General features: G+C 35.9%; 1 protein-coding gene across 1 annotated transcript; it reads right to left on the bottom strand.

Moving 5' to 3' along the window:
- Positions 1–581: 581 nt before the first annotated feature.
- IDO1 (indoleamine 2,3-dioxygenase 1) lies at positions 582–14,962 on the bottom strand. Its single transcript, XM_021681527.1, has 10 exons — positions 14,857–14,962; positions 11,001–11,096; positions 10,764–10,883; positions 7,488–7,606; positions 6,262–6,276; positions 4,435–4,534; positions 3,567–3,684; positions 2,496–2,547; positions 1,927–2,073; positions 582–909 (listed from the first exon to the last, which is right to left on the bottom strand). Exons 1-10 carry the CDS (start codon positions 14,953–14,955, stop codon positions 582–584), a joined length of 1,194 nt encoding a protein of 397 aa, XP_021537202.1. The 5' UTR covers positions 14,956–14,962.
- Between the last annotated feature and the right edge of the window lie 1,422 nt (positions 14,963–16,384).

Below are 16,384 nucleotides of genomic sequence, written 5' to 3'. Positions count from 1 at the left end.
AAGTGACCTCTTCTTGTTAGTCCAGATTAATTTGTTCATGAGGTCACTCAATCTTTTATATATTCATTCAACAGATGTTTGTAAAGTATATTCTAAGGTTGGGGGATGCATGGGTCAGTAAATGATAGAGTATCCCTGACATCATGAAGCTTATCATGTAATGAGAATATAGACAAGTACATAGGTAATTATAAACAGGTGTGATATTACTGTAGGGGAAGTACAGGAATCGATTAGCCATGCTAAAAGGTAGCAGTGTAGACTAGGTCTCATCTGGAGAAGTATTTATTTATAGTTATGAATAAAGCAACTTTTAGACATTTTATTATATCATATCAATTTTTATTGAATTCATCATTATATTCTAATTACATAATATGGATTATAATACATCTAATATAATTTCTTTTTATTATATTCATACAAGGAAGACACAGATACTGGAAAAGCATTTTGAAATCTTTTATAAGTACTATTAAAGAGTTGTGTATTATTAATTCATGGGTCTGATATAATGAGCAGTGACACTGATACATATATACATCTTTGTCTTGACAAAATGTGCCCTTGTTTGAGTTACATTAATTATCTCTCAGCAGGAAGTTCTTAGTTGTACCTCTTACACTCCTCAGGAAAGTCATGACACTAGTGCCTCCAGTTCCTTTATTTTCTTGCTGGTTTGAAGGAATCACAATGTACTTAGTCACCATCTGCAGATGATAGTTTCTCAGGGACACCATAGCTTTCACACACTCATTATAATCTTCCTGCAGCTCATCATCACCTTTTGAAAGAACAAATTCACGGACTGAGGGGCCTGACTCTAATGAGAGAAGAAATTCCTGGTGAGCTGGTGGCATATAGTTTCTCATTTCCTGGAGGAATCTGGCAGCAGATTCTGAAGGAACAAGAGAGAGAGATTAGGTAGTAGGGAAGCCAAAGCATTCCCCAATCCAGGTGAGAAGAGCAGAGTGAGGTCAGAGTGGGTAGGAGATCACATAATCACCATTGCAGCATGAGGCAATGAGAATGCTATTGGTCTTGCTATTAGTAATGATAATTATTGTAATATATACTTAATTCTGAAAACCACATGAGCTGAACTAATTCTTTCATAATAAAGTTTTTTGTTTCTGTGTCCTTTCTCACTTCCCTACTGTATTTGATCCTTCTAAAAAGCTGATGATATAGATAGGGTGTATATAATCTATACTTGACTGATCATAACATGAGTCTAAGAGAGTTTAAGGGACAATTTTTAAATAAATGAATTAACTAAGAAAAAAATGATATTTTCACCTATGCCAATGATTTTCCCTTTGACTATTAAGTAGAAGTTTAGGAAAACAGAGAAAAGTACAAAGTTCTTATTGGAGCTTCTTCTGCCTGCTCTAAACCCCTAGAAGGAATATAATGAATGAGGTTCATCTTTCACCTTTGGTGCATCTTTCAAATTTGAGCTGCTGGGGCAGTAAGCTGACCAAAAGCAGTGCTAAGCCTCCCCTTGTCACTGAGGTCTCTACCTCCCCAACTTCTGTCCCATCCCATTTGCAGGTGACTTTCTCTTTCTGAATCTGATCGTACATTTTCAGAACATGTGCTATGGGCTTCCCCACAGTCAGTCAGGCCTTATATACATGCCCAAATGTCAAGTCTGAGAGGGTGATGAACTTGGATTTTGGTTCTGACTTCACTGCTTTCTAGCTGGTTAATAAGAGCCCATCACTTATCCTCTAATGAAACTTAGAAGTTCCTGCTTGGTTGTCTGTGAAATGGGATGATGACAATATAGTCTTGCCTTACTAATTCTTCTAAAAGTATCAAATAAGCTCAGATGAGATGCTGATGAGAAGTTACTTTTTAGATATTAAAACACTATTGTACTAACATATGAGATGATTATTATTTGTCATTGTCCACTCACCTTCACCAGAACTCTGCTGGATGCCCAGCAGAACGTCAAAGCACTGAAAGATGCTACTTTGGGCTGCACTTCCCCCCGCAAACGCCTTTGGAGTGTTCCAGAAACCTTCGTACTTCAGACCCTCTGGCAGTTGGGAGTTGCCTTTCCAGCTAGGCCAGGAAGGAAAAAAAATAATCACTATTTGGATAATTGCCAAATTTACAGGTATAAAATCTTATAATAGAGGATGAATGGGAAGTGACATGAGATTAACTTCATTATTCTTCCACACTCTCCTTCCACTCATATTCATGTTTGAGAGTGACAAATAACATGGTTCTGAACAAATTTGGCATAAGTATTCTATAAATGGAACTTTACCTTTGCACTAGCACAGATCATTCCTTTTTTTTTTTTTTCTAAATGACTACCTTTCCTGTCCATAACAGTCTATTCTTTCTCTACAAAATGTATTTTATGATAGGAGTTATTTCCTAAACCCAATAGATAGTGGGGACCATCAGTGGGAATTTGATGTGTTCTTTATGTTAATTCTTTAAGAGAAAACAAATTTAAGCATAAGATTACATACCCGGACAAGTATATGCGAAGAACATTGAAAAATGTGCTGGGGTCCACATATTCTGTAAAAAAGATGAGGTGTGTTTAAGCAGTTACCAGAACTTAGAGAGGAGATCAAGATATTGTAAACAACTGATAGTGGGTTTCAGTTTAGGCTGCAGGAAAGGCATTATGTCAGCTGGTGCAGAAAAAGTCCCTAACGACAAATTCTCTCACTCACCTGACCTTTTTGAGGGGAGCCCCCTGTTCAGTGAACAGGGTCTACCATAGGGGTAACACACAGCTTGGGTCAAAGAACCTAAGCCCACCAGACTCATCCTCAGGAGACCAGTTAAACTGTCAACGTTTCTTTAAAGCTATTTCATATGCTTACTGATAGAACAGATAAACTACTTACATAAAGAAACAAACCTACACAAAATGAAAAGCAGAAATAAGAGCCTCAAGAGCCCTATGGACACCATCCCTGGGTCTCCCTCCCCAAAGGTTACTAACCTTTCTGATTTAAAGGTCAATTTTTTTGCCAAGGACCAACCAGCAGTAACACAATCACATAAGGCTATCCAGCAGGGCACGCTTTTTTTTTTTTTTTGTAAATCCTTGTTTATGTACTTTTTTAGTTATTGCTGTTTTTTAGCTATTAATTTTGTAATAACTTCGGAGCTCAGTGGTTTTTCTATGTTGTTTCTTACTTATTTTGTGAAAAAGCAGAATTTGTAGGGAGTTCCTCTAAAGCAGAAGCTAAGTATTTCAGAACTTAAAACAGCCTGAACCTTCCACAAGTTTATCCATGGTTTCAGTGGGAGGCAATGACATTATTTAGAGTTAAGGAGACCCGACTTCACAATTTACTACCTGTGTAACCTTGGGCCACTTATCTTATCTCTCCATTAGATTACCTTATCCATAAAATGCACATAATAAAACCTACCACAAGCAAATATAGTTATTTAATGAGATAAAGTGAAAACACACCACTAAGTGAGAGTGTTTTTCTTCCATTTTCTCAACAACTCTAGTCTCAGAAAATCAGAAGCACGTGACTGCAAGCCTTGAATATTTTCAGGCATACAATATTTACCATTAATTTGTTCAAACTCTTTACGTGCTTGGTGCAGACAAGAAGCTATATAACGCAGTGCTTTTTGCATAGTATTCCGGTCCTCATTTTTAACTGCCCTGAATAAATCAGGAATTACCTTAAAGGGAAAAAAAAAAAAAAAAGATGAACATGTAAGGTTTCCTAGCACTAAATATTGGCATAGAATAAAATTCTCCTAATTCTTAATCCCTAAATTAAATGTAGGATTTCCACTTCATTTTTGGGCTGAGAACCCTTTTATTGTTTGACTCATTTCCTTATATTTAATTAAGCTTGGATTTATTTTTATTTATTTATCATTTAGTTTTATATAGTCTCAGTTCTATTTCTAATAGTCAAAACCATTGGATTTATGTCACTCTGTGATCTAGTTTCAATGCCAAATTGCATTAAAAATGCATCTCTCCTATTAAGGTATTAAACTTAATTCTAAATATATGGATCTTGGGGCACCTGGGTGGCTCAGTCGGTTAAGCGTCCAAATCTGGATTTCAGCTCAGGTCATGATCTCAGCGTCATGAGATCCAGCCCCACATCGGGCTCCATGCTGGGCGTGGAGCCTGCTTAAGATTCTTTCTCTCCCTCTGCCCCTCCCCACTTGTGCTCTCTCTCTCTCTAAAATAAATAAACAAATAAATAAATAAATGGGTCTTACGTTTTATATTTTAGGTGACACACAAAAATAAACAAACTATTTCTACCAGATGATCCCTTATATCCAATTAACTAATTGAATGCTGTATTTAGTCAAGATAAAGTTATTCCATGCATAATATAGTTCAGTTACTAAGTGATCGCTCTGCTTATGCAAATGGAGATAAAAATTTGCTGGTAGGGATGGATGTACTTTGATTGCAGAAGCAGCTGCTATCTCCACCAACAGTGAAACCAGGAAAAATCCTTTACTGCAGTCTCCACCAGGAAACCAGAACAGAATGTCCATGTTCCTAAGAAAATAAGTCAAGGAAGTCAAGAATTTAGCAAAAATACTGGTGTATTCGAGTGCTTTGTAGTTTTCAAGTATTTTTATTCCATTTTAATTTCAAAAAAATCTTGTGAGAGAAGTATGATAGGTTTTACTATCTATGTTATGTTTTGGGGAATATGAGTGTTAGGTCCATTGTCTAAGATCTAATAGTAGATTAAGTTGGGACTTGAAATTCCATTTTAGAATTTGGGACTAGAAATTCCAAGACTATTTCTGTTTCTATTCTCTCATTAATTTTTCACATGTATACATATTACCGTATTTATATATTTATACATATTCAATGCTTATAGAGACATTTGTGAGGTATAATTTTAAGGAGTCTTTTTGCTTCAAATAAATATATTTATCTCCTTATTTTTATCTGTGAACCTGATTCAATTTTTCAATGGTTTACCTGCTTTACAAAGAAATTGGGAAATGCAAATAACTGATAAGACCCTATTTTCTTTCTTTTTTTAAAAAAGACTATTTATTTATTATTTATTTTTTTTAAGAGAAATTTATTTATTTATTTGAGAGAAAGAGAGATAGAAAGAGAGAGCACAAGCAGTGGTAGGGGCAGAGGGAGAGAAAAAATCTCAAGCAGACTCTGCCCTGAGTGCGGAGCTCTATGCGGGGCTCAATCCCACCACCCATGAGATCATAACCTGAGCTGAAACCAACCAAGAATCAGACATGTAACCATCTGAGCCACCCAGGTACCCCCCTATTTTCTTTTTTATTGAAGTTTTGTACTAATGCAAACAAGGTCTCAATATCTGTAGATCTATGAAATTCACGTTGGTTAAATTCACGGTCTCTGAAGCCAGTCCATTTCTGCAACTTGTTGCTGCCTCAGAGTTCTCATCTGTAAAATGAGACTCCTCCCATTTAAAAACCTTCCATAGATTTCCATTGTTTTTAAGATGCTATTTAAACCCCTAATCATAGCCAAAAGTCCTACGTAATCTTTTTGCTAACTTTATTTCTTCATCCCTTTTCCGCACTACTGTGTCTCAGTCACTACATATGAGCACCACTAGCCTTCCTTCAGTTCCGATAATGCACCACGATTTTCCTCACTTTGAGGCCCTCACTCTTGCTGTTTCTTCCACTATGAACACTCCTCTGATTCTTTCCTACTCACTCTTCAGAACTCGGCTTAAATAACTTGTTACAGGGATCCCTTTTATTTAGTTAGAGTTCCTCAGCCCTTTATCCTCTTACTCTCCTCTTAATCATAAAGCAATTTACATAATTTTCCTATATCTGCTTTCCTCACCAGGGCAGGATTATTCCTAGGATATTTACCTTTGTTTCACTAGCTCCCAGCCTCTCTTCAGTACATAGATTAAAATGGTAAGGATTGGGTCAAAAAGAACAGGTTTATGTATCTGGCCACTGCGGTCATTAAGGCAGACACACAGATGTATGTGCATTTTGCATTTATGCATATTAATTACATTTTTATATATGCAAGTGCTATTTTTGCATATATCTATAGCTATATATCAAGCAGACACGTTCTATCACAGTCATAGATCTAATTAAAGATTGGGATTATTTGCTCTTTACACAATTACTTGAGTTATTTTTTGCTTGAATTCAATTGGTCTTTTAAGAAAGTACATTTGGAGGATACTGATAAACCTATACTCACTTTGAATAAAAATTCTTATAATAAAATAAGAATCAAATACTTACTCGTAAGTCATAGGCCTTGTGAAAGCAGCCATGAAACAATGGATCAATTGGAAGACAAAAAGAAAATCAATTTAAAAGTCAAATGGCTTTGAGTTATTCTTATTCAATCTAATACTACTTATGTATCAAAGTTAAGATATACACAAAAAAGAAAAAAATATATATGTGTGTTTTTAAAAAAATATTTATCAACTAAGCATTGCAAACACTTAGGACTTTGTAAGTAAAAAAAAATAAATATTCAAGGAACACACATTTAGTCAAAACTAGTTGTTACTAATAAACTATTTTTTTAATTTAAATTCAATTAGCCAACATACAGCACATCATTAATTTCAGATGTAGATTTCAATAATTCATCAGTTGCATATAGTACCAGGTACTCATTGCGTCAAGTGCCCTCCTTAATGCTCATCACCAGTTACCCCATCCCCCCCATGCCCCTCCCCTCCAGTAACCCTGTTTGTTTCCTATAGTTAGGAGTCTCTCACCGTTTGTCTCCCTCTCTGGTAACTTCCCATTCTTTTCTAGACCAAATCCTTTCATTTTGTGTTTCCCGGTCTATAGTACTTCTCTGCAGATACACACTCAAAGCCCTGGGGCACCACAAGTCTCTGGTCCCTTTATGGGGGACCGCATTGCTTAAAGGAGAGGAGGGGCCTAGATCCTCAGCAGGTGGTACCAAAGGCCCAGGCATTGCCATCTCTACTGCTAAAAATGTGTCAACCCTTTAACTCAACTGGATAGTTAAAAATCAAATTTGTAGAAACACCAAAACATGTTAATAAGGAAAGCCAGACACAAAAGAGTACATACTCTATAATCTCATTGATATGAAATCCAATAGCAGAAAAAAATTAGTTTTTAATATGACAAATCAGAATATCTTTACCTGGAGGTAGAGGAGAAAATTGAATGGAAAGAGCCACAGAGGTGATATTCTGTATCTTGCTTAGGGCTATCCATTTATATAGAACAGTCAAAATCACCAAACTGAACAGTTAAGATGGTGCATTTCATTGTATGATAATTACACACCTTTCTCTTATATATTTGTAGTTATAGATATGCCATCAAAAGAAATCATACCACACACACACAAAAAAGAAATACCCCCAAAACAGAGAAGAAAGCTGTTCTGCCAAAAATTAAACCAATGACTAATGCCTTATTGATGTAAATAGGATGCACTTCTTTAGTTCCTGTTATAATCATAGTTTACATACCCACTGGGATCCTTTTTCTTCCAGTTTGCCAAGACACAGTCTGCATAAACCAGAATAGGAGGTAGACCCAGCTTATCAGAGAGTTTACAGTAAGGAACAGCAATATTCTCTGGCAGGACCTAATGAAAACACAAAATTTAGTATTAACCTTTGAAGTGTCTTCCCTTTTCTTCTGCTTCCTGCTACCTTCCTGCTATTTCTTCTACTACCATTCCAACTGCTCTATTAGTGCCAAAACATGAGCTGTTCTACATAACCGCACTCTGAAACCAAACAATCGTAATTTTCTCTTCCTCATTTCATAACTTAGTCCTGGTAATTTTTTTTTTTTAAGATTTTATTTATTTATTTGACAGAGACAGAGACAGCGAGAGCAGGAACACAAGCAGGGGGAGTGGGAGAGGGAGAAGCAGGCTTCCTGCTGAGCCGGGAGCCCGATGCGGGACTCGATCCCAGGACCCTGGGATCATGACCTGAGCCGAAGGCAGTCGCTTAACCAACTGAGCCACCCAGGCGCCCGGTCCTGGTAATTATTAAATGTTTATGTTTTAGATGTAGGTTGATGTGGACATAATCTAGTCAGAGAGAGAGCAAAAGGAGGTAGAGGGTACAAGGAACAAAGGATGCATCCTTGACTTTCTAATGGCCTGGGAGTTACTTGCAGTCATTTATTTATTCTTGCATCCATTCCATGAATATTTGTTAGGCAACTCTTCTATGCAAGGAGCTCTTTATCTACAGGCAATAAAAGGATAAAATCAAATGTCTCAAAGAAATTCAAAGTCACTTGTAATTAAGACTTTGGGATATGATACATACTTGGAGCACAGTGCTGACAGAAACTCTGTCCTGGATGATTTTTTAGAAAACCTTGCCATAGAGTGACATGGGCGCTCATCCTTGAAGACTTACTTGGGTCAGCAGGAGGAATCTCCTTTAGCCTTTCTATTTCCATGCAGATTGTATCAATTGGAGTGACACTCTTGGCTCTTTCACTCACCCTTCCTCAGAGGAGGTATAGAGGCTTATCTAATTGTTGAGTGTGGGAGTGGGACTGCAGCTCAGCAAACTTTGTACTCACCTCTCTTTTTTCCTGAGCCTATTACTCAGGATTCTGCTCCATATCTGGCGACAATCTAAAAGGCTCCTACCTCCATGGGCAATCCTGATGGGTAAATGCTTTCCTAGCAAGCCCATTGTTGTCACACATGCAAGCCATGTTTTCCAACTGCTCTATTAGTCATAATGCTGACCATTTATTCTTTATCTGCCTGACTTCCTCATCTAACTATCATTTGGTTTATAATTAGATGGTCCCATGTAATAATTAAGGTTACCCTTGTCATTAGAAGCCAATGGTTGGAATATGTGTATCCAGCCAGGCAAAGGACAGGGATGTGTAGCTCATCTGGAGTAGTGGGCAGTGGGACTGCAGTGGTAGAGGTGGTATGATGATGTGGCCCACTCCATAGTTCTGCAAAAATCATGGGAGCTATAACCTAAGTGGCTTTGTATTAACTTTAACAAAGATGGTTTAACAAAGAGAACAAAATGTTAGAAGGAGAAACATTGGCTATCAAAGTCACACCTGGATATATGCTTCCCCTTGCAGAGCTTGTGCCTCTGGGAAATAAAATATTTTGGTTTGCAAATGATTTACACATTTCAAAAGGAAATTTTTGCCTCTTTCTGATTTAAAGAAAAGATCGAAGGGAAACAAAAGAAAGTTGCTTAATTAAAAAGTTAATTTAAAATGACTTGGGAAAAAGAAAAGATGTTCAAACACATCTTAATCTATTAGAAACATGCAGTAACTAAGAAACTCAGATGCTAGTTTCTAGCCCAGTCTGTAGCAAATTGTGCCTTATATTGATGTATCTTATTTTTTATCCATTTACTTTTCTTTCCTACAATTTCCTCACTTAAATATATTTGTTGCTGGTTTCTAAAATCCTTTTTGGAATAATGTGGTATACAAAAACTAGATAAATTAAAAATTTATTCATGTTTTCTTTTATAATTCTGATCTCCACTGCATAAATTTATTATCTTTTGATTATCCCATGTACGTTCTGGTCTCCATATTATTTTTTGCTGGTCCTTTCTCTTTTCTGCTCCTCTCCTCTTTAGATAAGCTCTACCAATCTTTCAAGAAGTAGTTCAGGTTCCACTTCTCTGAAGCATTTCATTATTATACCAACTACTTTCCTTCTACTCTCAACTCTCTCATGCTTCTGCTCCTAGCATATGCTGCCCTTTGTTATTTATGATTTTTCTATACAATGCCTACACATTTAGCTAGACTCAGATTCTAGCAAGTCTAGTGAGGCTTTGTGCTTAGGTTGTCAGGCTATCTTATACCTTTTTGTGTCATCAAAATTCTAGACATGATAGTTTGATGATTATAAAGAAGTATAAGATGTTCCCATGATTATGCAGAGCAACTTTTTCCTTTTGTTTCCATATCAGGGGATGACACATCACATCGGTGGACAATATGTGTTGTATATTTAAACAGGATGTGGAAAGAAAAACAAGACAAAATTCCAATTACCTTTGTCAAAAAGGGGAAGAATATTCCCTAAATGACAGAAGGTGCTTCTGGAATCTATTTTATCTCTTTGGGGTTTAAAGAGTTGGTATTACAGTCTGTATTGGTTTCTTGTAATTAGGGTTGCCAGATAAAATACAAGATGACATTATTTTAAATCTAAAGTTATCTATTGTTGATGAGTAGAGTGAAACCCATATGTTCTTCCAAGTTGACAGACGTAAGATAGCATTTTAACACTAAGAAAAGCCATAATATGTTCATATCTCCCAAAACTCATAAATAGAGAAAATGTTTCATATTCAAATATGTTGATTATTATGTCATTTACAATGGTAAAATATTAAAAACAAGTACAGTATTTATCAATAGAGGATTGAATAAATAAAATTCAGGAACTCAATGAAAAACTATAAAGTGATTTCAAATGATGACTAAAAGGATTGTGTAATAACTAAGAAATGCTTACAGTAAATTTCAGTGAAAGACACAGAACATACATCTATATACACAGGCTGGAGCAAGTGTGTTACATAAATAAGAGATTAAAAATCCAATAATGATAGCAGTTGGCATGTTAAATCAGTGAATGATTGTTTTCCTTTTCATTTTTTTCTGTTATCCAAGCATCACAAAATCTAGTTATAATACTTTTAGAATGTTTTTTACATTAAATTGGATGTAAATTGTCGTGTAACCTAAGAAATACCAAAAAATCTCCAAACCTTTCGAACATCTCCATCACCTTGATTCCACACGTATGCCATGGTGATATACCCCAGGGCCAGATGTGCAAGGCGCTGCGACTTGTGATCTCTGAGGGCATCAATACTGTGAATTTTTAACTGAGAATAAAAGACAGGTTGACTCAAATCAATACAGGTGACAACACAGCTTCAAAACCAAGGTAAAAATGTTAAGAAGCTATAACAGAGGAAGAGGAATGTAATGCTTTTCCAAACCTGGTCAACTTTTTTACGTAGCTCATTTTTGTCAATCAGTTCAGGCAGATTTTTAGCGATGGAAATCCATTCATCATAAGGCGGAGGTAGCTCCTCCTTGAAAAAAAGAAATGGGACTTTTATTTAGTAGCGAAAATTTTTACAAAGTAGTTTTGCTTCTGACTGATAGTCTATTTTGCCTCTAGATCAGTTCTGTGCAACGTTGTCCTGTCACACACTTACCTGTCCAGTAACTCCAGTCCCTGCATTGCCACCTGCATACCCAGGGCTCACGACCTTCTTTTCTTCTCCTCAAACTCTTACCTGCCTCTTTTTCACAGGCCACCTCAAAAGTTCCACTAAAATCATCCTGATTATTCCAGTCTACACTTACAACCCCAGTTATGCACCCTATGTATTATACCTTTACATTATTAAGAAATTTATTGTTACCTGCTATTTATTTTTTTTCCTGGCTAAATTTTAAGTTTTTTTGAATGGAAAGAAAAATGAGATTTATTAGATGTCAGCAATAGACTAGGCATTTTGCTCAATAAATATTTAATATTATAATGACCTAAAATGTTGATTGTTATCTCCATTTCATAAATAAGGAAAATAAAGCTCAGTTTATGAAGTTGTTTTGAATATATAGTTTGTTGTGAATGAACGTTTGTTTCCACCTTTGAAAAGGCTCTTTCAAAATCTCACTACGTGATGGCAAGGATTTTATCATGCTTTTAATTTTATATTTCTTACAGAACCCGGGACAGTACTGGACATGTAGGAGATGCTATATATTTACATATTGATTGCCTGCTTTGGTACTAGAGGTTTATATTTCACCCAGTAAGTGCAAATAAAAGCCAAACAAAAGTGTCTCCTTGGATCTTATTATATTTATATTTTCATCTCAAGGGAAAACATGCAAATAAAAGACCTAGACAACACCCTGAAATGAGATTCAGATCTCTGAATAACTTCCCATATGCTCTTTCCCCATGCCTCCTTCATTAAGCTGTTTCCAGACATGTCCTTGAGGTCATCAATACTGAATTATGGAGACATAGCAAAAATGGAGAGATTAACTCACACCAATGTGGGTGAAGTTTTCAGCTACAAAATGAAGCTAATATTGTAAGTAAGCTGTAAGACAAAAAGGCAAATGTAACATAAAATTCAGACATTTTCACCTGCTGCATATAATCGGCCAGGCTTTGTCTGTTAGGGCAGATTTTTAACAATGAAAGATCCAAGCACTAGATAGTCACCTTTCTTGTTTCTCCGAATTTTTCTCCCTAACCACACAAATGCTATCATCTAGTGTTTTTAGTAATACATACATCTTTTTTTGTTGTGTGTTCTACTATGTAGCACAACTGAATTTTTGGTTGTTACTATTTTCCCCAAATAATGGATTTTGTTGTTGTTGTTGTTATATATCATGATTAGCCTCCTATTTGACAGACGTAAAATTCAATCAGTAATACACTTCTAGTTCAGGGACGCCTGGGTGGCTCAGTCGGTTAAGCGTCTGCCTTCAGCTCAGGTCATGATCCCAGGGTTCTGGGATTGAGTCCTGCATCGGGCTCCCTGCTCAGCGAGGAGCCTGCTTTTCCCTCTGCCTGCCACTCCTCCTGCTTATGTCTCTCTCTCTCTCTCTCAAATAAGTAAGTAAATAAATAAATAAAATCTTTAAAAATATATATATACTTCTGGTTTGGAGGGGGTTTAAATGGTATAATATGAATCAATGAAGAATAACACAGAGGGTCATTCAACTTCTGCTAGATTAGCGAATGTGTTTTGTATCTATGTGGAATTAGAAGACACATTATTTTCCTTTGGAATAGAAAGCTGATAGATTATAAGAGGTGAAATGGATATTTTTGAGTTTATAAAGATCTTCAGTGAAGAAATAAAAGTAGCCCCTAATTTATTTTTCTTGTTTCAGGACATGATCTAACTTCCTAAGCATCTTAAGTAGCAACATTATTTTTTAAGTAGTTCGAGAAGGGTTTTGTTTTTCTTTGGTTTGGGGGTTTTGCTTTACCCCTTGGAATCTGTTCTAGAGGTCTCCATAACTATCATGTCTTAATTTTTAAGAGAACCTACTGTGGGGGAAAAATGATAGGAGGTTTCACAGTTTCTGAAAAAGATTTTTGTTCTTGTACCACTGATAAGTACATTTTCAAAACCATCTTATTCTGGCACTTTGGTGTGCTTGAATGGAGGAGTAGCAAGTCTGAGTATTACTTATTTGCAAATATAAGGTAAACTAGGTGCTTTTAGCAATAACATTAAATTAACTTAATAATTTGAGGAGAAGAATTAGATTGGGAGGAAGAATTTGCTTTAGATTTGCCTGTATTATATAAGGTATTTACAGAATGTTATCTCTAAGTACAGTTAAATTGGATCTCTACTAAAAATATATTTGCTGCATTTACAGATACCCTCTAGGGGTGCCTGGGTGGCTCAGTCAGTTGAGCATCCAGCCCTTGGTTTGGTTCAGGTCATGATCTTAGTGTAGTGAGATCAAACCCTGCATCAGGCTCTGGGCTTAGTGGGGAGTCTGCTTGAGATTCTCTCTCCCTCTGCCCCTTCCTCGCTCATTCTCTCTCTCTCTAAGATAAAAGATGTCCTCTAGAATACAGACTCTGTTTGAGCTATAATAAATAGATATATACTTGTATATAGAATTGTCACAACATGTAACTGGTTCCTAGAAATCATATGGAATTTCATGGACCTTATTAAACCTGAGAGTAGGGTAGGGAAGAAGCAATGCCTTATCATATCTTCTTCTCTCTCTCTCTTTTTTTTTTTAAGATTTTATTTATTTATTTGACAGAGAGATAGACAGAGAGCATGGATAGGCAGAGTGGCAGGCAGAGGGAGAAGCAGGCTTCCCGCTGAGCAGAGAGCCCGATATGGGGCTCGATCCCAGGGTCGTGGGATCATGACCTGAGCTGAAGGCAGACGCTTAACCGACTGAGCCACCCAGTGCCCTGATATCTTCTTCTATTAAGAGAAGCAGCATATTATAATAATTTTAAGATCATGGACTCTGGAGCCAGACTAGTCAGGTTCGCATTCCATCTCTGTCATTGCTAGCTGTGTGAGTTCGGGTAATTACCTAAATTCTGCCTGGCTTAAATTTCTCATCAGGAAAATTTAGGATACCTTTTAGGATGGTTGTGAAGATGGAGTAAGAATATTTGTAAATTGCTTAATAATGCTATATAAATATTTAATAACTGAAGTAGATAATAAGATGGTTTTCATGGCATTCTTTGGAATACAACTTAGAAAAATGTAGTTTTAAAGGCAAACATTTACTCTACATGTCTTGCTATTTGTAGGCAAAGCTTGTAAAAAGAAAAAAAGGTAGCTTAGACTCACTTGAATCTTATGCTTAGTAACAACAAGCAGTATTAATACAACACACAGTTGCTTGATATACCATCTCAAAAACCTAATCAAAGCAGTAACATACACTTCATACAATTTAAGGTATATCAGCCAAGACAGGGGGTTCGTTTGACTCATGGATCATTTATTACTTTGTTTTTTTTCAAAATGCCCTCCAAAAATGCAGTTGTATTAAACCAAAATACTTCTATAGTTTCCTTATCTCATCACTTTCCTTATCTGCATTAGGTAGCTAAAAAGTGCATTTAATACTAAATTTCTAGGCAGAAAATTTTAAGTTAAGTATGAACTATTTATTAAAACTTGGCCTCTAATTTGGGCACTGCCTTATCCCTTTGTTTAGTAAAAATTACTGAACCACATTTGTTCAATAGGAGTAAACTTGTCCAGGTAAGCAATGATAATAAAACATTTTTGCCCATATCTTAGTGCCCCATCTTACCAGTGGATTTGGCAGAGCGAAGCCCACCTCTTCATCTATATGGTATTTTTCAAAAATTTCCCGAGAACTTTCCATAAGAAGCCTTCCATTATGTGCCATCCTTGCAGTTTCCTCCTTTGGTCCTCCTCAGTTTGATGGGGTTTCAGAGCATCTATTCATTATAAAGGCTGCCATAGCCAATGACCACAAACTTATCACGTAAGCAGTAAGAACTGACTTCCACTTTTGGAATAGTTTCATTTTCTTTCTTTGTAATTTGATAAACAATAAAACCACAAAAGCATCATTATTCATCATATGAAGAAACTGAAAGCTTATGTTCCTATGAAATGTTTATAGGAACATTTGTTTACTGCCATTGGGGAAATCAGAAAGAAACTGAAATAACAAAAACCATGAAAATAGGTAACCAGAAAAAAACATGTTTTATGGGACCTTTTAAATCTTTGAATTAAGATAATGAATTTGACCTGGGCTAAAGTCCTAAACTATCATTTAGTCAGCACTGTCATTGGCTTTCCTGAAAGTCTCCAGGGTTCTATGAAATATCAGTGTCTTATTTTGGCAGCCATGAAATGCAACCTGTGGTACATTGAACTATTAGTCAATGACTCTGAACTAGAAAAAAAGTGGAAGCACATGAGGAATTAAGATAGTACCCCTCTATACCCCCATTTTCTTACCCAATCTTTTATCTGTGCTCACAATGATAACACTTCTTTCTTCTTATTATTCCTTATGAGTCTTTTTTAGGAAGACTTTTCTGCATCTCTACTATATTTGACTGCTAAGGACTGATTATGAGGCAACAGTCCTTCACATTTGGAGAATTTGTGATATGTTACAAGTTTAAATAAGGGATTAAATACCTTGAAAATGTTTCTTTCAAAATGCAAATTAAAATTGCATTTGGTAAAGGTTTTTGAGGGTGCATGCAGTTCTGTGGTCCCTTACAGGCATTGTTTGATCTTAATAAAGCTGAAGCAAAAGCAGAAAGCATATCGTTCTTTTTGATGATCAAAAGGAGAAGAAAGATTAGGAGTTAGTGTTCAGTACATTATAAGAATGCTGTTTTGTCATCCAGCTTATCAGTACTTGAGATAACTTTTAATGGTGCATGACTTTGCATTCTAGAATAGTTATCACACTATTCTTTCCTATTACATCATGAGTTGTTTTTCTTTTTTAATATGTAGTTTTATAAGAATATGGTCTCCTTATAATAAAAGTAAGTGAAATTGAAATCAAAATTATACAGCAGAGAGAACACTTGGCTATGCCTCTTTGAAATGAATGATTACTCATGCTGGTATTTCTGAAACCAGGCCCAAGGCAAAAGAAACAAACAAAAAGTATCATGTTGGGTTATCATATCTATATGAAAGCCAAAAATTCCAAAAAACTTTTAAGAATTAGAGAACGTGTTATTTCTATGGTTTTTCACTCTTTGTGCCTGAATTTTTTTCGTGGGTGAATCAAAACAGATACATGTAATGGAGTTTCAGATAATTCTGTCTTGGAAAAGTTT

This window comes from Neomonachus schauinslandi, chromosome 2 (genome assembly GCF_002201575.2).
Source record: "Neomonachus schauinslandi chromosome 2, ASM220157v2, whole genome shotgun sequence".
In the NCBI taxonomy this organism is placed as follows: Eukaryota; Metazoa; Chordata; class Mammalia; order Carnivora; family Phocidae; genus Neomonachus; species Neomonachus schauinslandi.
The sequence above is the reverse complement of the archived record's forward strand: the minus strand, read 5'-3'. Positions and strand labels throughout refer to the sequence as shown.